Raw genomic sequence first — 20,730 nt, forward strand, 5'->3', positions numbered from 1 at the left:
GTATACAAAAGCTCAAAATGCTTCTGTGCAATATAGGACCCCTTCCTTCTCTTGTGCCTGATCCCTCTTGTTTTCTTCGAGCTGGCAGTATTTTTTTACACTTTTTGGAAACAATTCGTCCTTGAAAGTCTGCTATTTTCACTCTTAGCTCATTTCCCATCCACATTGCCTTGCTGCAATATTCCCCAGGCTGTATTCCACACTTGGTGAGAACTTGGAGTGTTGCTTTACTGCCAACATTGAAGTGGGCAACTGCATCACACACCCCAAGTTTCAGCACTTCAGCCCCAACAAACACTGCTTTAGGCACTTTCCCAAATCATCCCATTTAACGACTCATTTTGGTTTTGGGTCTTTCCGCCCAGGCATTTTTCCAGGAGATTATTCTGGCTTAACCCCTGGAATATTGGCTTGACCTCCTTGATTATCTCTTTTGGCAGTCCAGGACCATGCTTGAATAGCTGGGTTTTGTTTGCAATATCCTTTTTGAAGCGACACCAGCTGTCAGGCCCATCAAGGCAGTAAACATGTAAGTTCTCCTGCTTTGAAGATGCACAATGCATCAGACTAGCATGGATTGCCTTTCTCATACTTCCAAGATTGCCAATATTATTTCTGATGGCAATCCCATAATAGTTCTGCAGCCGATCTATCATGGCATCTGTGAGTTTGCCTCTACCACCCAAGCCTTTCTTCTCTTTTAGTTTCCTGAGGGCTGTGCCGACACGCTTTTGCACATGGCCAACACATTCTTTCTTAACCACCCTCACTCCACTAGCTTCATAGATTTTCTCCACTACATTGAAGCCCTTACTGTCTCCATCTCCAAAGTATTCGTTGAAACGTAACTTGTGAAGTTCCTCACTTCTCTCGAACACACGCTTCACTCCCTCCGTTTCCATAGCAGGTGCTGACCCTTTGAAATTTGCCTTGCAATTCTTAGCATGCATTGATTGCCACTCTAGTTCTGTTTGAGGATCGTTGCTGGATTTGTGCTTTTGGCAGCCATGGCATACCTTTGACAGCACCTCAAAGGCAAGACACTTACCAGTGTCGGTGGAGAGCACCGTTACGCACCCATTCAATAAAGAATAGCCTCTTCTTTGCCATGTTCCATCACAAGAGACAGGACAGTTAGCAAAGTCACTATTACTGGTACTTTTTAGCTGGTGGACTTCCTGACCGGCTACAGATATAGATTCCTCAGCAACAGCTTTTGATGCTTTCAACAAAGCTTTATTGTGGCAGTTGTAAACTTTAGCCTTAGGGGGAGGTGGCATGTTCATAATGCCACAAAATAGCTTTGCTGAGGCTTGTCCTTGCCCAATCGCCCTCATGCCGTACACAAGTCGCCTATTCACTTCGAAGAACTTGGATGCCTTTTTGGAGGTAAAGAAGTTATGCTTCCATCCACAGCTCAAGCACAACAATCGAAGAGACGAGGCACAGCCATGTTGGTTAATAGGCTCTTCCGCCAAGACAATATTTTGCTCGCCACAGTCATTGCAAACAAGCAAACGAAAGACATCACCTAATATCTCCATGTCTATCAGTCGATAACCATTGAGGTTTCTTGACGGGTCTTCGCCCTTTCTCAAAGTTCCCTTGATCTTCTTAGAAGAGGCAGATTCATTGAGTTGATATGACGATAGGCCAGCTTCAATCGTGGTCTCATTCCCCGCTCTCACATCAGCATCGATGCTGTTGCTTTTTGCTTGTTTAGAGGACGATTCAGTGTGTTGATTTTCTCGAAATTTACGCTTGCGTAAATAGTACTTAATAGTACTTAATAGTACTTAAAAGTCAAGATGAAGCAAAATTTTAAAGCGTATTGAAGCGATGGTTTAGATGGTTGAATTGAGCACGAGTTATTGTGAAAAGGCAAACAATAAAGCCAGCGGAAGTTCTGTTTAGAGCTACAAAATCATTTACAGGGGGGACGGGTCCCAGGGGATGTAGCGATCCTCTATTATTTCTACTCAAAACTTCAAAACAAGCGTTGCTATGGGCGTTGCTATGGGGTAATAATCAACATGTGATATTTCTCGATTTTTTAAGTATTTTACATAGTATTCAAGTAAAATTCAATTTGAAATATAGTAAAGGGATGTTTAACGAATTGTTTTATACTATTTCCCAAAAATTGACTTTCCAGCCAAAACATCCCTCAGATGCGAGGCCATTTTCTTGACAGAATTGAGGAGTGCAGGAATGGCCGCTCCTTGCTGGCCGGCTGGTCGGGGCTGAATGGTGGGAGCCAGTTGTTTTATCAATGCTTCTAGGTTTTCTGTTGTAAAAGTAACATAAACAATAAGATACTGTTATGGACAGCAAAGCAATGTCTTGACTGAAACTGGTCAATTGATTTCGCAAAAGCTAGGCTGGCAGAGATAGTGTTTTGTTGATAGTGTAGTGTTTTGTATGGAAAAGAAGATTTGGATAATGAATAACTTGGACGTTTTAATATCACTAGGGCATTTCTTGCTTATAATATTCTAGGGCATGTCTCGCTCCGCTGGTGAGACAAGAAACATGAATGGTATCTTGTTTGGAATGAACAATAAGATATACAAAATTGCAGGACAGTTGAGACAAGGACGCTAGACTCGTAAAGTTGACCCAATCATAAAGCTCTGTCGTGTTTGCATTTCCCAAACTATAAGGCTTATTCGCACACAGGCTATTGGACATCTTTACTCCATAGTGATGTCTGATGCTTGTTAGTGCCGAATACAAATAACTTCTTATTCCCACTTCAATTGGTTGTATTTGCCTTGGTTTCGCTCCTCCAGCGAGCTATGTCCCTGTGCGCTTACGATCTTTCAAACGATGGTAACGGTAAATTGGTAAACGACCCCCAGCGGCGCGTTTTCTTTCTTTCCCATTATTAAAAATAACACGGTAGGAAAGAGAAGCGCTTATATTGTTCTCTCGTCTGCTCTTAATCTTATCCCTGACTCGACAAGTTACTAGAGACAGTGATGATGGATACGACCTTATCAAAACAAATCCAACCGCCAACGTCCCCAGCTTGATCTGGTTTGGACTTGTCATCACACAGGAAATGTACAGTGCCCTACGACATTTGAAAGATGTAAGCGCGCACAGGGACATAGCTCGCAGGAGGAGCTAAACCAAGGCAAATTGAAGTATAATAAGATGTTAAATAAGATGCTTATTCGGCACAAGCACTAGACATCAATTTTGGGTAAAGCTGTACGCACTTCACCCTTTCAAATTTGAATCACCAGGTACTGTTTTTAAAAATAAATCATTCGACAGGAAACATAGTGTGTTCGATATTTATTGTAATGGAACTGGCCTGACTGATTAGTGCATAGACTTTAATAATAGCACTGCAGCACTTCAGGGGCTAATGCCTGAGGTATTTTTCCTATCAATTCTAACCATCAATCATTGACTGCCTACTAATATGCTTTTTTCTTAGCACACGACAAGAACCTAACTTGACCGCCAAACGAATGACATTCTTCTTTCTAAATTCTAGAATGTTAAAACATTCTGAATCGTGCTGATAGAAGTTTGACATAAAAGGAAGGAAGTCCAAATTAACTTGACATAATCCGATAATTAAAGCCCATGTAAGCAGTACTCAAACACATTTTGACATTTGTACTGTATTGTGAGCAAATAATTTGCTAACAGTGTAGGTGACCGCTACCGTATGAAGGGTTTACTAATCAACACAGTAAAATGATAAAAATGACCATTATAATTCCATGGTTCTTACATCTTTAGTTCCTAGAAATCTCTAATTCAAATATGAAATCTGACACCAACAGGTATTTTCAGACACTTTGGAAAGGAATGAATTGGAATGTGGTAAAGTAGAAAAAAAAGGACAATTTTAGAACTATATTTTAGCTATTCCTCAGGGCAGTTACCTTATGATGTGGATGTAATGTTATATACCTAATAGATATATCAAATGCAATCAAACTTTCTATTATATCACAACTGACTGTATGTACCTGTGATCTTGCTAACTGGCCCTGCCTGTTTTAAGTGTTGCCCAATAGACGGGTCAGCAGCCATATTTTTCAGATATGTAGCAAATGTTGGGGCCTGAAAGACAAAGAAAACTGATAATACTTGCCAACCATGATTATAGTGCAGATTATACAGTAGAATGTTTTTTTATCATTCGCAATTATTTTCATTGGCAGTAACAATAAGGTAAGGGGGCTGTGCAACAATTATTGGGGGGGGCATGTCTAATATCATTCCTTTTTTATGGAAAGAAATGGAGAGGCACCAATAAAACATGATCATTGGCAAAAAAATAACCCTGAGGGATAGCAACTAAGGTGTGGTCAACAGCAGTTTGTGTTTCCTTTTTCTTAATTTCAGATTAACAAAATCAAATTTCTTTTTGTAAACTTGCACCCAGGAGAGTGCAAGGGTGTAAGATTATCATAATCTTACACAAACAGGGTAAGATAATAAAAAAGTATAAAATATCAGAGCTGACTAATTTTAACCAGTGATTAACAATGAGACCAGATTACTTACATCTTCATCATCAGTGCTCACATACTTCTCCCACTTGCTTTCATCCTCACCCTCCTCTACCTCCTATATATCCAATCAAGGCATGTTAGGATATAACTGCATGTATTTTCATAGGAGCCCCATATTTTGCATACAAACAATTGTATGAAATTTCCCATGAATCAATTAATTTTCTATGAATCACATGTAATACTTGTATCATGTTTTGACTTGTTGGATGATAAAAGATCATAAATTTGGGGCAAGATAAAAAGCAAACTATTAGTAGAAAGTATCTAATTTGTATTTAAAATGAGTTGTTATCTTATCAAACTTTATTTAAAGTCGATCTAAATAAAAGATATGTACTTACAGGGAATGAAATATACAAGAGAGACAAAAGAACATTAGTACTTTAAGGATTGTTTGAATAAATATTAGTCCTACCAGTTATGTAAAACAAATTGTGATGAGATGCCTATTACTGGTTGCAAATTCCCCACAAAAGTATTTCATTCAGTACCTAATGGTCATGGTTATGGACAAAACACATGGAGTGACCATACCATGAGGCTTTACTACGTATCCAATGGCAACGCATTCTAAATCAAAATGGCGACCGAGAGTAATCCGGTAGCAAGAGCGTGGAAGAACACTGAATTATCAGAAATATATCCAGTTTCTGCCGCCGTTCTACTGGTTTTTCTTTATTTTGGAACTTCCGTTAGGGTAAGCACCATGATATTTTGCTACAAATCAATCGAAATTCGCTCTAGCGTCTATACGAAGTTATCGTAGAACGTCAACTACCAAAATGTGAGCGACCCATTCGGTAACAATATTTTGCAAATGGCTATAAATGTACCATATATTTCAGTGTTGTTATCTGTGGATTGATCAAATACTAGACTCGCAGTTGTATTTTGTGAAGGTTTTATTTCTTGCTTTATAGTGAACAAAATTTTCTCATACTAATTTCGGCTTGATTTAAGCGCAGCGGGGCACTCTAATCACAATAAATACCGCGTGCTATTCATAACTCATTGTAGGTGATATCTTGTCTGTGCACCATTATTAGGCATTTCTTAAATAATATAAATAGATATTTACAATATTTACAGATTTACAATACTTATTTTCACTGAGCTCGCTTACTTAGTATTTACAATTGTTTACTACCTATTGTCTCTTTAAAATCCGATTTTCCATTGTCCCAATAGAGCCTCGCAGTGTTTCAGCTTTTTATAAACAGTTGAGGTCATTTCATCTTGCTTGATTTGTTCAATAGTTGGTGACATACAGCTCTTTAAAAAATGTCCCTTCTCCCAGAGAATGAGGCTCTTTTTTTTAGATCGGCATTCTTTGAAAGGACCTGTGTCTGGACTCTTGCAAGCTTTTGCTCATAGTCCTGGATGGCATCTCTATCTGTTGGGTGTTTTTTCAGAAGACTGCGTGCATGATCAAGATTTTTCACTTCCTCATTCAATCCAAGCACTACTTGCACTGCTCTCCCCAGTTTAGTTTCTTCTGTCTGCTTCTCAGGGCCAGCTTCAGGATATGCCGTGGCACCAGAGGGGGTCTCTTCAATAAGATCAGTGCCTCTGTCATTTTGGCAGAGAGGCTGGATTGCTGGTTGAACCTCTTGATCTAGCTGCAAATCATCTGCCAATGAAACTGAAATCACTCTCTCCTCCTCCTCCTCCTCTTCCTCCTCACCCTCGTCAGCTGTGATATTGTGGGCTCTGTCGTCTACGCCCTCCTCAAACAATTCTACGTCTTCGTTCTTCTCTTCATCTTCTTGTCTCAGGAAGTTTGTTATTTGCTTGATTATTTTCCCTCGAGCATTTGGCTCATAGCGGTAATGCATTGGGAGCTTGATGCCACGCTCTGTACACTCTTGCCAGGACTGCTCTAGGTACTTCTCCTCAGCTTGAAAGGAAGAAGATCTGAAGTGATGTAGTAGAGGGCCTTAAGCTTTGGCGCTAGACTCAGACTTTTTTTTTCTTTCTAAATTCTAGAATGTTAAAACATTCTGAATCGTGCTGATAGAAGTTTGACATAAAAGGAAGGAAGTCCAAATTAACTTGACATAATCCGATAATTAAAGCCCATGTAAGCAGTACTCAAACACATTTTGACATTTGTACTGTATTGTGAGCAAATAATTTGCTAACAGTGTAGGTGACCGCTACCGTATGAAGGGTTTACTAATCAACACAGTAAAATGATAAAAATGACCATTATAATTCCATGGTTCTTACATCTTTAGTTCCTAGAAATCTCTAATTCAAATATGAAATCTGACACCAACAGGTATTTTCAGACACTTTGGAAAGGAATGAATTGGAATGTGGTAAAGTAGAAAAAAAGGACAATTTTAGAACTATATTTTAGCTATTCCTCAGGGCAGTTACCTTATGATGTGGATGTAATGTTATATACCTAATAGATATATCAAATGCAATCAAACTTTCTATTATATCACAACTGACTGTATGTACCTGTGATCTTGCTAACTGGCCCTGCCTGTTTTAAGTGTTGCCCAATAGACGGGTCAGCAGCCATATTTTTCAGATATGTAGCAAATGTTGGGGCCTGAAAGACAAAGAAAACTGATAATACTTGACAACCATGATTATAGTGCAGATTATACAGTAGAATGTTTTTTTATCATTCGCAATTATTTTCATTGGCAGTAACAATAAGGTAAGGGGGCTGTGCAACAATTATTGGGGGGGGGGCATGTCTAATATCATTCCTTTTTTATGGAAAGAAATGGAGAGGCACCAATAAAACATGATCATTGGCAAAAAAATAACCCTGAGGGATAGCAACTTAGGTGTGGTCAACAGCAGTTTGTGTTTCCTTTTTCTTAATTTCAGATTAACAAAATCAAATTTCTTTTTGTAAACTTGCACCCAGGAGAGTGCAAGGGTGTAAGATTATCATAATCTTACACACACAGGGTAAGATAATAAAAAAGTATAAAATATCAGAGCTGACTAATTTTAACCAGTGATTAACAATGAGACCAGATTACTTACATCTTCATCATCAGTGCTCACATACTTCTCCCACTCGCTTTCATCCTCACCCTCCTCTACCTCCTATATATCCTATCAAGGCATGTTAGGATATAACTGTATGTATTTTCATAGGAGCCCCATATTTTGCATACAAACAATTGTATGAAATTTCCCATGAATCAATTAATTTTCTATGAATCACATGTAATACTTGTATCATGTTTTGACTTGTTGGATGATAAAAGATCATAAATTTGGGGCAAGATAAAAAGCAAACTATTAGTAGAAAGTATCTAATTTGTATTTAAAATGAGTTGTTATCTTATCAAACTTTATTTAAAGTCGATCTAAATAAAAGATATGTACTTACAGGGAATGAAATATACAAGAGAGACAAAAGAACATTAGTACTTTAAGGATTGTTTGAATAAATATTAGTCCTACCAGTTATGTAAAACAAATTGTGATGAGATGCCTATTACTGGTTGCAAATTCCCCACAAAAGTATTTCATTCAGTACCTAATGGTCATGGTTATGGACAAAACACATGGAGTGACCATACCATGAGGCTTTACTACGTATCCAATGGCAACGCATTCTAAATCAAAATGGCGACCGAGAGTAATCCGGTAGCAAGAGCGTGGAAGAACACTGAATTATCAGAAATATATCCAGTTTCTGCCGCCGTTCTACTGTTTTTTCTTTATTTTGGAACTTCTGTTAGGGTAAGCACCATGATATTTTGCTACAAATCAATCGAAATTCGCTCTAGCGTCTATACGAAGTTATCGTAGAACGTCAACTACCAAAATGTGAGCGACCCATTCGGTAACAATATTTTGCAAATGGCTATAAATGTACCATATATTTCAGTGTTGTTATCTGTGGATTGATCAAATACTAGACTCGCAGTTGTATTTTGTGAAGGTTTTATTTCTTGCTTTATAGTGAACAAAATTTTCTCATACTAATTTCGGCTTGATTTAAGCGCAGCGGGGCACTCTAATCACAATAAATACCGCGTGCTATTCATAACTCATTGTAGGTGATATCTTGTCTGTGCACCATTATTAGGCATTTCTTAAATAATATAAATAGATATTTACAATATTTACAGATTTACAATACTTATTTTCACTGAGCTCGCTTACTTAGTATTTACAATTGTTTATTACCTATTGTCTCTTTAAAATCCGATTCTCCATTGTCCCAATAGAGCCTCGCAGTGTTTCAGCTTTTTATAAACAGTTGAGGTCATTTCATCTTGCTTGATTTGTTCAATAGTTGGTGACATACAGCTCTTTAAAAAATGTCCCTTCTCCCAGAGAATGAGGCTCTTTTTTTAGATCGGCATTCTTTGAAAGGACCTGTGTCTGGACTCTTGCAAGCTTTTGCTCATAGTCCTGGATGGCATCTCTATCTGTTGGGTGTTTTTTCAGAAGACTGCGTGCATGATCAAGATTTTTCACTTCCTCATTCAATCCAAGTACTACTTGCACTGCTCTCCCCAGTTTAGTTTCTTCTGTCTGCTTCTCAGGGCCAGCTTCAGGATATGCCGTGGCACCAGAGGGGGTCTCTTCAATAAGATCAGTGCCTCTGTCATTTTGGCAGAGAGGCTGGATTGCTGGTTGAACCTCTTGATCTAGCTGCAAATCATCTGCCAATGAAACTGAAATCACTCTCCTCCTCCTCCTCCTCCTCTTCCTCCTCACCCTCGTCAGCTGTGATATTGTGGGCTCTGTCGTCTACGCCCTCCTCAAACAATTCTACGTCTTCGTTCTTCTCTTCATCTTCTTGTCTCAGGAAGTTTGTTATTTGCTTGATTACTTTCCCTCGAGCATTTGGCTCATAGCGGTAGTGCATTGGGAGCTTGATGCCACGCTCTGTACACTCTTGCCAGGACTGCTCTAGGTACTTCTCCTCAGCTTGAAAGGAAGAAGATCTGAAGTGAAGTAGTAGAGGGCCTTAAGCTTTGGCGCTAGACTCAGACTTTTTTTTTCTTTCTAAATTCTAGAATGTTAAAACATTCTGAATCGTGCTGATAGAAGTTTGACATAAAAGGAAGGAAGTCCAAATTAACTTGACATAATCCGATAATTAAAGCCCATGTAAGCAGTACTCAAACACATTTTGACATTTGTACTGTATTGTGAGCAAATAATTTGCTAACAGTGTAGGTGACCGCTACCGTATGAAGGGTTTACTAATCAACACAGTAAAATGATAAAAATGACCATTATGATTCCATGGTTCTTACATCTTTAGTTCCTAGAAATCTCTAATTCAAATATGAAATCTGACACCAACAGGTATTTTCAGACACTTTGGAAAGGAATGAATTGGAATGTGGTAAAGTAGAAAAAAAAGGACAATTTTAGAACTATATTTTAGCTATTCCTCAGGGCAGTTACCTTATGATGTGGATGTAATGTTATATACCTAATAGATATATCAAATGCAATCAAACTTTCTATTATATCACAACTGACTGTATGTACCTGTGATCTTGCTAACTGGCCCTGCCTGTTTTAAGTGTTGCCCAATAGACGGGTCAGCAGCCATATTTTTCAGATATGTAGCAAATGTTGGGGCCTGAAAGACAAAGAAAACTGATAATACTTGACAACCATGATTATAGTGCAGATTATACAGTAGAATGTTTTTTTATCATTCGCAATTATTTTCATTGGCAGTAACAATAAGGTAAGGGGGCTGTGCAACAATTATTGGGGGGGGCATGTCTAATATCATTCCTTTTTTATGGAAAGAAATGGAGAGGCACCAATAAAACATGATCATTGGCAAAAAAATAACCCTGAGGGATAGCAACTTAGGTGTGGTCAACAGCAGTTTGTGTTTCCTTTTTCTTAATTTCAGATTAACAAAATCAAATTTCTTTTTGTAAACTTGCACCCAGGAGAGTGCAAGGGTGTAAGATTATCATAATCTTACACACACAGGGTAAGATAATAAAAAAGTATAAAATATCAGAGCTGACTAATTTTAACCAGTGATTAACAATGAGACCAGATTACTTACATCTTCATCATCAGTGCTCACATACTTCTCCCACTCGCTTTCATCCTCACCCTCCTCTACCTCCTATATATCCAATCAAGGCATGTTAGGATATAACTGCATGTATTTTCATAGGAGCCCCATATTTTGCATACAAACAATTGTATGAAATTTCCCATGAATCAATTAATTTTCTATGAATCACATGTAATACTTGTATCATGTTTTGACTTGTTGGATTATAAAAGATCATAAATTTGGGGCAAGATAAAAATCAAACTATTAGTAGAAAGTATCTAATTTGTATTTAAAATGAGTTGTTATCTTATCAAACTTTATTTAAAGTCGATCTAAATAAAAGATATGTACTTACAGGGAATGAAATATACAAGAGAGACAAAAGAACATTAGTACTTTAAGGATTGTTTGAATAAATATTAGTCCTACCAGTTATGTAAAACAAATTGTGATGAGATGCCTATTACTGGTTGCAAATTCCCCACAAAAGTATTTCATTCAGTACCTAATGGTCATGGTTATGGACAAAACACATGGAGTGACCATACCATGAGGCTTTACTACGTATCCAATGGCAACGCATTCTAAATCAAAATGGCGACCGAGAGTAATCCGGTAGCAAGAGCGTGGAAGAACACTGAATTATCAGAAATATATCCAGTTTCTGCCGCCGTTCTACTGGTTTTTCTTTATTTTGGAACTTCCGTTAGGGTAAGCACCATGATATTTTGCTACAAATCAATCGAAATTCGCTCTAGCGTCTATACGAAGTTATCGTAGAACGTCAACTACCAAAATGTGAGCGACCCATTCGGTAACAATATTTTGCAAATGGCTATAAATGTACCATATATTTCAGTGTTGTTATCTGTGGATTGATCAAATACTAGACTCGCAGTTGTATTTTGTGAAGGTTTTATTTCTTGCTTTATAGTGAACAAAATTTTCTCATACTAATTTCGGCTTGATTTAAGCGCAGCGGGGCACTCTAATCACAATAAATACCGCGTGCTATTCATAACTCATTGTAGGTGATATCTTGTCTGTGCACCATTATTAGGCATTTCTTAAATAATATAAATAGATATTTACAATATTTACAGATTTACAATACTTATTTTCACTGAGCTCGCTTACTTAGTATTTACAATTGTTTACTACCTATTGTCTCTTTAAAATCCGATTTTCCATTGTCCCAATAGAGCCTCGCAGTGTTTCAGCTTTTTATAAACAGTTGAGGTCATTTCATCTTGCTTGATTTGTTCAATAGTTGGTGACATACAGCTCTTTAAAAAATGTCCCTTCTCCCAGAGAATGAGGCTCTTTTTTTTAGATCGGCATTCTTTGAAAGGACCTGTGTCTGGACTCTTGCAAGCTTTTGCTCATAGTCCTGGATGGCATCTCTATCTGTTGGGTGTTTTTTCAGAAGACTGCGTGCATGATCAAGATTTTTCACTTCCTCATTCAATCCAAGCACTACTTGCACTGCTCTCCCCAGTTTAGTTTCTTCTGTCTGCTTCTCAGGGCCAGCTTCAGGATATGCCGTGGCACCAGAGGGGGTCTCTTCAATAAGATCAGTGCCTCTGTCATTTTGGCAGAGAGGCTGGATTGCTGGTTGAACCTCTTGATCTAGCTGCAAATCATCTGCCAATGAAACTGAAATCACTCTCTCCTCCTCCTCCTCCTCTTCCTCCTCACCCTCGTCAGCTGTGATATTGTGGGCTCTGTCGTCTACGCCCTCCTCAAACAATTCTACGTCTTCGTTCTTCTCTTCATCTTCTTGTCTCAGGAAGTTTGTTATTTGCTTGATTATTTTCCCTCGAGCATTTGGCTCATAGCGGTAATGCATTGGGAGCTTGATGCCACGCTCTGTACACTCTTGCCAGGACTGCTCTAGGTACTTCTCCTCAGCTTGAAAGGAAGAAGATCTGAAGTGATGTAGTAGAGGGCCTTAAGCTTTGGCGCTAGACTCAGACTTTTTTTTTCTTTCTAAATTCTAGAATGTTAAAACATTCTGAATCGTGCTGATAGAAGTTTGACATAAAAGGAAGGAAGTCCAAATTAACTTGACATAATCCGATAATTAAAGCCCATGTAAGCAGTACTCAAACACATTTTGACATTTGTACTGTATTGTGAGCAAATAATTTGCTAACAGTGTAGGTGACCGCTACCGTATGAAGGGTTTACTAATCAACACAGTAAAATGATAAAAATGACCATTATAATTCCATGGTTCTTACATCTTTAGTTCCTAGAAATCTCTAATTCAAATATGAAATCTGACACCAACAGGTATTTTCAGACACTTTGGAAAGGAATGAATTGGAATGTGGTAAAGTAGAAAAAAAGGACAATTTTAGAACTATATTTTAGCTATTCCTCAGGGCAGTTACCTTATGATGTGGATGTAATGTTATATACCTAATAGATATATCAAATGCAATCAAACTTTCTATTATATCACAACTGACTGTATGTACCTGTGATCTTGCTAACTGGCCCTGCCTGTTTTAAGTGTTGCCCAATAGACGGGTCAGCAGCCATATTTTTCAGATATGTAGCAAATGTTGGGGCCTGAAAGACAAAGAAAACTGATAATACTTGACAACCATGATTATAGTGCAGATTATACAGTAGAATGTTTTTTTATCATTCGCAATTATTTTCATTGGCAGTAACAATAAGGTAAGGGGGCTGTGCAACAATTATTGGGGGGGGGCATGTCTAATATCATTCCTTTTTTATGGAAAGAAATGGAGAGGCACCAATAAAACATGATCATTGGCAAAAAAATAACCCTGAGGGATAGCAACTTAGGTGTGGTCAACAGCAGTTTGTGTTTCCTTTTTCTTAATTTCAGATTAACAAAATCAAATTTCTTTTTGTAAACTTGCACCCAGGAGAGTGCAAGGGTGTAAGATTATCATAATCTTACACACACAGGGTAAGATAATAAAAAAGTATAAAATATCAGAGCTGACTAATTTTAACCAGTGATTAACAATGAGACCAGATTACTTACATCTTCATCATCAGTGCTCACATACTTCTCCCACTCGCTTTCATCCTCACCCTCCTCTACCTCCTATATATCCTATCAAGGCATGTTAGGATATAACTGTATGTATTTTCATAGGAGCCCCATATTTTGCATACAAACAATTGTATGAAATTTCCCATGAATCAATTAATTTTCTATGAATCACATGTAATACTTGTATCATGTTTTGACTTGTTGGATGATAAAAGATCATAAATTTGGGGCAAGATAAAAAGCAAACTATTAGTAGAAAGTATCTAATTTGTATTTAAAATGAGTTGTTATCTTATCAAACTTTATTTAAAGTCGATCTAAATAAAAGATATGTACTTACAGGGAATGAAATATACAAGAGAGACAAAAGAACATTAGTACTTTAAGGATTGTTTGAATAAATATTAGTCCTACCAGTTATGTAAAACAAATTGTGATGAGATGCCTATTACTGGTTGCAAATTCCCCACAAAAGTATTTCATTCAGTACCTAATGGTCATGGTTATGGACAAAACACATGGAGTGACCATACCATGAGGCTTTACTACGTATCCAATGGCAACGCATTCTAAATCAAAATGGCGACCGAGAGTAATCCGGTAGCAAGAGCGTGGAAGAACACTGAATTATCAGAAATATATCCAGTTTCTGCCGCCGTTCTACTGTTTTTTCTTTATTTTGGAACTTCTGTTAGGGTAAGCACCATGATATTTTGCTACAAATCAATCGAAATTCGCTCTAGCGTCTATACGAAGTTATCGTAGAACGTCAACTACCAAAATGTGAGCGACCCATTCGGTAACAATATTTTGCAAATGGCTATAAATGTACCATATATTTCAGTGTTGTTATCTGTGGATTGATCAAATACTAGACTCGCAGTTGTATTTTGTGAAGGTTTTATTTCTTGCTTTATAGTGAACAAAATTTTCTCATACTAATTTCGGCTTGATTTAAGCGCAGCGGGGCACTCTAATCACAATAAATACCGCGTGCTATTCATAACTCATTGTAGGTGATATCTTGTCTGTGCACCATTATTAGGCATTTCTTAAATAATATAAATAGATATTTACAATATTTACAGATTTACAATACTTATTTTCAATGAGCTCGCTTACTTAGTATTTACAATTGTTTATTACCTATTGTCTCTTTTAAATCCGATTCTCCATTGTCCCAATAGAGCCTCGCAGTGTTTCAGCTTTTTATAAACAGTTGAGGTCATTTCATCTTGCTTGATTTGTTCAATAGTTGGTGACATACAGCTCTTTAAAAAATGTCCCTTCTCCCAGAGAATGAGGCTCTTTTTTTAGATCGGCATTCTTTGAAAGGACCTGTGTCTGGACTCTTGCAAGCTTTTGCTCATAGTCCTGGATGGCATCTCTATCTGTTGGGTGTTTTTTCAGAAGACTGCGTGCATGATCAAGATTTTTCACTTCCTCATTCAATCCAAGCACTACTTGCAGTGCTCTCCCCAGTTTAGTTTCTTCTGTCTGCTTCTCAGGGCTAGCTTCAGGATATGCCGTGGCACCAGAGGGGGTCTCTTCAATAAGATCAGTGCCTCTGTCATTTTGGCAGAGAGGCTGGATTGCTGGTTGAACCTCTTGATCTAGCTGCAAATCATCTGCCAATGAAACTGAAATCACTCTCTCCTCCTCCTCCTCCTCCTCCTCCTCCTCTTCCTCCTCACCCTCGTCAGCTGTGATATTGTGGGCTCTGTCGTCTACGCCCTCCTCAAACAATTCTACGTCTTCGTTCTTCTCTTCATCTTCTTGTCTCAGGAAGTTTGTTATTTGCTTGATTACTTTCCCTCGAGCATTTGGCTCATAGCGGTAGTGCATTGGGAGCTTGATGCCACGCTCTGTACACTCTTGCCAGGACTGCTCTAGGTACTTCTCCTCAGCTTGAAAGGAAGAAGATCTGAAGTGATGTAGTAGAGGGCCTTCAGCTTTGGCGCTAGACTCAGACTTTGAGTCAAAAAACTCTACCACATTGATATCCTTGTGGTATTGCCACCAGACTTTTTCGCCAGGAAGCAGGAAATCACTAATGCGCTTCAGATGGGCTTGCCACCATTTGCTGTAAAGGGGGTCATCCAGAATGTGACATTCAATCTGTGTGTTGCTGAAGGCATCCAATCCTGAGGCGAGGGAGGATATTTCACTCTGTTGATGACGCACACTGCCTCCACCAAAGCCAAGGTTGTGTTCTGCTTGAAGGCGAATGAACAGGTTGGAAACAATGTGGGCAGGCTGGTAGCTTGAGGTGGAGCTAGTGATGCACTTCACAGCATCGAATACTCTCTCTTCATTCTCAGCATTACATGAAGGGCCAGAAATTATGCGAAGCTGTATTGGCTGATGTGAAACCAGGTTGTGCAGATATTTTCCATACAGTTTCCGTGCAGTTAGTTTGGATGGGCTGGTACCAAACTCTAATTTGATCATCAAAAAATGTAGAAAGGAAATGTTATGGTATCTAAAGATTATTCTTGGGCATCTGTCACAGTCTTTAAGGTAAAGGATCTCTTGCATTTCCACAAGGGTGTGTAAAAGGGTTCTCAAGGTGTTGCTGACGTGTCTTTCCAACATTTTAGTAATTAAAATCAAGGCTTTCCGGTGGTCACATGCCCTCTTTGTGTCCTTGCTTCCAAGTGTGAGCTCCATGGCATCAATGAAGATGGCTTTTGTCTCTGGTTTAAGGTGTTTCGGTAGTTCCTGTAGGACATTGCCAATGTGGTTGGAAATGTCATGCATTGGCTCACATGCAAGCGCTTCATAGGAGCCAATGCCTAGGGTTTCAAGGTCAGCGGTGGGTTGGCAGTAAAGAAGAGCCGGGACACGCTTGACACCTGAAAGCTCATCGCATAGCTGTGCCTCAATGATTGGCTTGTTGTCCTCTTGCTTAAATTCTATCCCTCGAGATCTGAGTTCTTCCCGTATGTCTTCCTTGCTTAGGTCTTCTAAAGGTTTTGGCTTTGACAGCAAAGACTTCCGCCTGCCAACTACTCCCTCTAGGATGCGCTCTTGTTTATCTTTGAGGGAGACATGCTGGCAGTGAAAAACATGCTGGAGGTCACCACTCAGGATAGCATGCACTCCACAAGTAAAACAAAAGTAGTGGCCTCCCTTTTGTTGGCCACTCTCATAAGCCACAGCTGGGCCATCCCCATTGAATAACCTCATAATATCAGTTACTTGCACTCCTGGTGCAACGTCTAGTTTGGTAGACAGACCTTTGATACATCCGCACCTAGTGCTGACATACGAAAGTTGTTCAGCATCCCCACTACTACATCGTCCAACCATGTAGATTTCAGGTTTTTCGACCTCTGTTTGGACATCAAAACCCTGGACACCATGAATAGTTGAATACTCTTCTGTGATTAAGAAAAAGGCAGAATCATATACTGTAGCAACCATAAAAACTATGTAGCCATGATTGGCTACAGTTGAGTGGTCATGCCACACCATTAGATTACGCTGTCGTTCAATATTCTTCAGTTTTCTTCTCATAACAGTAAGGCCCTCACTTTCATCAAACTCGTTCAGCTCTTTGAGTCTTTGAACCAATTGCAGCCTAGGCATTTCATCATAATGTTCATCTGTATTCTGCCTAATGAAGCGGCTGTGCTTTTCCAGAAGGTCCTTTCTTATATCGTCTAGTGGGATCTTCCTTCCCTCACAAACAAACTCTTTTCGAGAGATGGTGCCATTCTTCTCAAGAATCAGCTTCTTGTATCTTGTTGGCACAACAAGCTCTCCAACATTGTACTCTCCATTTGCAATTTTTGCACGTAGCTGTTGTTTCAGACTGTCGTTGGTTTCTGGTGATATCTCTCCTCCAAGACCACGCATTTTCTTTCGTCTTGTCCTCCTTCCCTCTTGAGAATCTTCATGTTTCCTTTTTAATCTGTGGATGTTTTCTCCACCTTGTACAAGATATTCTTGAACTATCTGGCCTCCATTACTTGCAATTTCACCTTTTCTATTTCTGACATTTTGGTATTTCCTTGCCAATGCGCTCCAGTTCACTTTCTCTCCATCCTCATAAGCACTCACTTCTTCCTTTAAACCTTCCTTGTCCCAATCCATCTTGCTAATATTCCCTGTGTGGTTCTTCTTTGTGGCTCTGTTTTCCTTTTCCTCAGATCTTGGTTGGAGGGTCATGGCCAGTCTCTCGCGCTGCCTAGCTCTAAAAGATTGTCGGTTGCCTATGCACCTGATTAAAGAGGTCTCCTTCCATTTTTCCTCAGTTACTTGCTTGACATTCCTAAATATTTGCCTTCTTGCTTTTTTTTCTCATTTTTGCTTTGCTTTATAATATAATAATAATCGTTTATTCATACTTTTGTAGCATAAGCTAAATTACAGTATGTCGGCCGATGCACACTACACTTAACAATGTATAAATAAATACTGGAATATCTACTGGAAACGAATTGTGATAAAGTTATTATACCTTTCAGTTAAGAGCAATTGTGGCCATACAGCAAATTGTGATAGTGTTAGGAGCAACACTGACCACATTTCGTACATCTAGAGTAATAAATACAGACACAAACAAGAATATCACATAGCAGACAGAAACCGTGTGGCTGCCATTACTGACGCCGCTGACCTGCAGGCTGGCCTGAGCAACTTTGCTGAGAGCTGCATTGAAGGAAGCCCCTCCAGATAGGTTGGAATATGTATCATTCATGGTGTCATACATTTTCTCTGCCACTTCCTGCAATTCTGATTTCGTATAGGAGACTTGGTTTGTTTTTAAAGTATTTGCAACTCGAAATGGGGTTTCCTTTGCTTTACTTTTGAGTCTAGGGGACTTAAATGGAAATAAGGCTTGTTCCTTCCCAGAACTCACGAAACATCCCTCGCAGTCATACAGAGTATGTTCTTTCTTTTTGGTGATAGAAAGCTTACTCCAGTTCTCAACGGAGAAATGCTCCAAGAAAGTGTGCTTCTCTGCTACTTTTCGTGGATTCCACTTGTTCAACGCCACTTGCAGTGATTTAAAATCACTACCAAACTTTCTGAAGTCCACACTGTATTCCTGGGTTCGATCTGTGAAGACCTCGTTGAATATCCGGAATTGTTCTTGGTAGCACCTGGCATCAAACTTAGCTTTTCCCTCATTTAAGTCTCTGTGCAAGGTTCGCGACTTTTTAGCTGCATGTATGGCAGCAACTTTGCCAAAACCACATGTTTGTGGACTAAGAAAGGTCCTACACATCTCATAAAAAAGGAATTAATCAAATCGGGATTGCAAGGGGATTTCCAACTAGAAGCTAGTGAACTACTGTATGATATGCGCATGCTCGCGCATGCTCGCTGGCCGTAGACTCTAGGCGTAAAATATTAGACAGCTAGCAAAATATGAGCACATTTGTAATAAAGAATAAAGTACACACGATAAAATTGTAGGTAGCATTCGATCTTTATTGATACAAATAAGTCAAATGTATATACTTGTTTTACAATTAAAGAAGTCAATTGCTCAGAGCAGGTTCTTAGCATGTTGTAATAGTAAAGCAAGGTTAATAAAATACACATTTTTACCAGAAATTTGATGTTTTCTCTCCGAATTGCTGAAATAGTTGGATATTTCGTCCGCCATCTCGTTGCTCGAGAATACGGGATTCTGATTGGTTGAAAGGACTTTCAAGGAGGACTGCTGACACTTTTATCGAATACAGTGGGCTCACAATTCAATATGGCGGTCGAGGAAGCCAAAGTCCTTCAGCGATGTTGATATTTGTGTCGCAGGTTGGGTTTTTTCTATATAAGCACTTACTAAGCAACTTCAACACATTCCTCAAAGATATGATTGTAATTTACTAATTCCAAGGCCTGGAAATTGTGCAATTGTAAGGATGTACGGTCTCTTGAAGTCCCAATTTCACGATATTTTGAAAAAAAAAATGCCTTAATCCTTTTTCTGCCCAAAATATTTCGAAATCAAGATTGGCTTGATAAAACGTACCACCATTCGAATATATTTGACTAAAATTTATGGCGAAACGCAGCAAAAAAGTGAACATGCCGACCATGTTAACAAATATTTACTACCCTCCCCCCCTAAGAAATCAAGGCCAGGTCAATATGACCGAATTTTTTGTTCGGACATCTGAATTGTCACAATTCAGTCATTGTCAAATTTCGTCATTGTGTGATTTATTGTTAATATTTTATTGCATGTTATTCATATCTATACCAATTTGAGGTTCGACCCAGGCATTAAGTCCACTGAGAATGGCGAGTGTACCTTATGTGACCAGCTCAAGGGTGGTGCCACACAATTTGTGATACATATATTATGACACAGTAAAAATCATCTGAGCATATAGACACTACAAACAATAAAAACTACAGATAACTGTTTGTTAGTTAATCCCATTAGATAAGGCGAAAAAAAATCCTCAGTTTTGGTAATCCAGAAACGACTTTGCTAAAGCTCCCAAATATATGTACCTCCCTTACCTCATCTGAGAAATCTCTCCCGTTTTCCATCTTGAATATGACAAAAAATATAAATAAATAGTAGTAGATAAATTGATATGCCAATGGGATACCACAGATTGCATGCGTTGAACTTCAAACTTTTTGACAGTTGAAATGTCGTTCTCGAAAACGGTCTTTTTCCCGTCTTAAACGAGAAAATATAATTAAAACAATGTTAAACGAGCTCAAAAGTACAATATTGACATTTAAATTTTGATGTGTTGTACCAGGAAAACTTGGAGGGTGCAAGAAAAAAAAAGAAACTGCGAGAGTACGTCTTCAAAGCACACGGTTGTAGAAAGCGATATGACTGTAAGTTGTGCGAAAGACGTGATTCTTTACACGCGACATAATGGTTTAGAATTTAAGCGCGCTGAAAGAAAATACCATGGTCGTGGTGTGACAGGCCACGCGTAATGACATGACACACACAAACGACCCGCACTTCATATTCATCCAAAAGTACCCGCACGAGCTCTTCTATAGCTGAGCCCACCCCTCGGGACTTAAAAAAGTAAGGTGATTGGTTCCGATTTCCAATATGACCACATCAAGACTGAAACTCCTGACTACATGCAGATCGTAGCTGCGAAGTTTGCTCACAGTCCGCCCGC

At 38.8% G+C, this 20,730-nt stretch overlaps 1 protein-coding gene and 1 long non-coding RNA gene across 2 annotated transcripts; both read right to left on the minus strand.

The window, feature by feature from the left end:
* Positions 1 to 3,287: 3,287 nt before the first annotated feature.
* Positions 3,288 to 4,567, minus strand: LOC116608385. The gene is made up of 2 exons (XR_007312344.1): positions 4,534 to 4,567; positions 3,288 to 4,086 (listed from the first exon to the last, which is right to left on the minus strand). It is a non-coding gene; the product is annotated as an uncharacterized LOC116608385 (long non-coding RNA).
* Positions 4,568 to 5,818: 1,251 nt separating this feature from the next.
* On the minus strand, positions 5,819 to 10,790 carry LOC116608386 (cilia- and flagella-associated protein 251-like). Its single transcript, XM_048730679.1, has 7 exons — positions 10,579 to 10,790; positions 10,038 to 10,131; positions 9,219 to 9,464; positions 8,907 to 9,115; positions 7,557 to 7,619; positions 7,014 to 7,107; positions 5,819 to 6,441 (listed from the first exon to the last, which is right to left on the minus strand). Exons 2-7 carry the CDS (start codon positions 10,099 to 10,101, stop codon positions 5,819 to 5,821), a joined length of 1,299 nt encoding a protein of 432 aa, XP_048586636.1. The 5' UTR covers positions 10,102 to 10,131; positions 10,579 to 10,790.
* Between the last annotated feature and the right edge of the window lie 9,940 nt (positions 10,791 to 20,730).

This window comes from Nematostella vectensis, chromosome 7 (genome assembly GCF_932526225.1).
Source record: "Nematostella vectensis chromosome 7, jaNemVect1.1, whole genome shotgun sequence".
NCBI lineage: Eukaryota > Metazoa > Cnidaria > Anthozoa > Actiniaria > Edwardsiidae > Nematostella > Nematostella vectensis.

What these genes read in the sequence shown, in the direction of transcription:
- LOC116608386 (XM_048730679.1), bottom strand. Translation starts at nt 10,101, where the DNA reads ATGGCTGCTGACCCGTCTATTGGGCAACACTTAAAACAGGCAGGGCCA. An exon ending in GGAGGAGGAGGAGGAGGAGA is followed by an intron (nt 9,116 to 9,218) that starts GTGATTTCAGTT and finishes ATCTTATTGAAG; the next exon opens with AGACCCCCTCTGGTGCCACG. An exon ending in GCCAGTTAGCAAGATCACAG is followed by an intron (nt 6,442 to 7,013) that starts GTACATACAGTC and finishes CTTCCTTTCAAG; the next exon opens with CTGAGGAGAAGTACCTAGAG.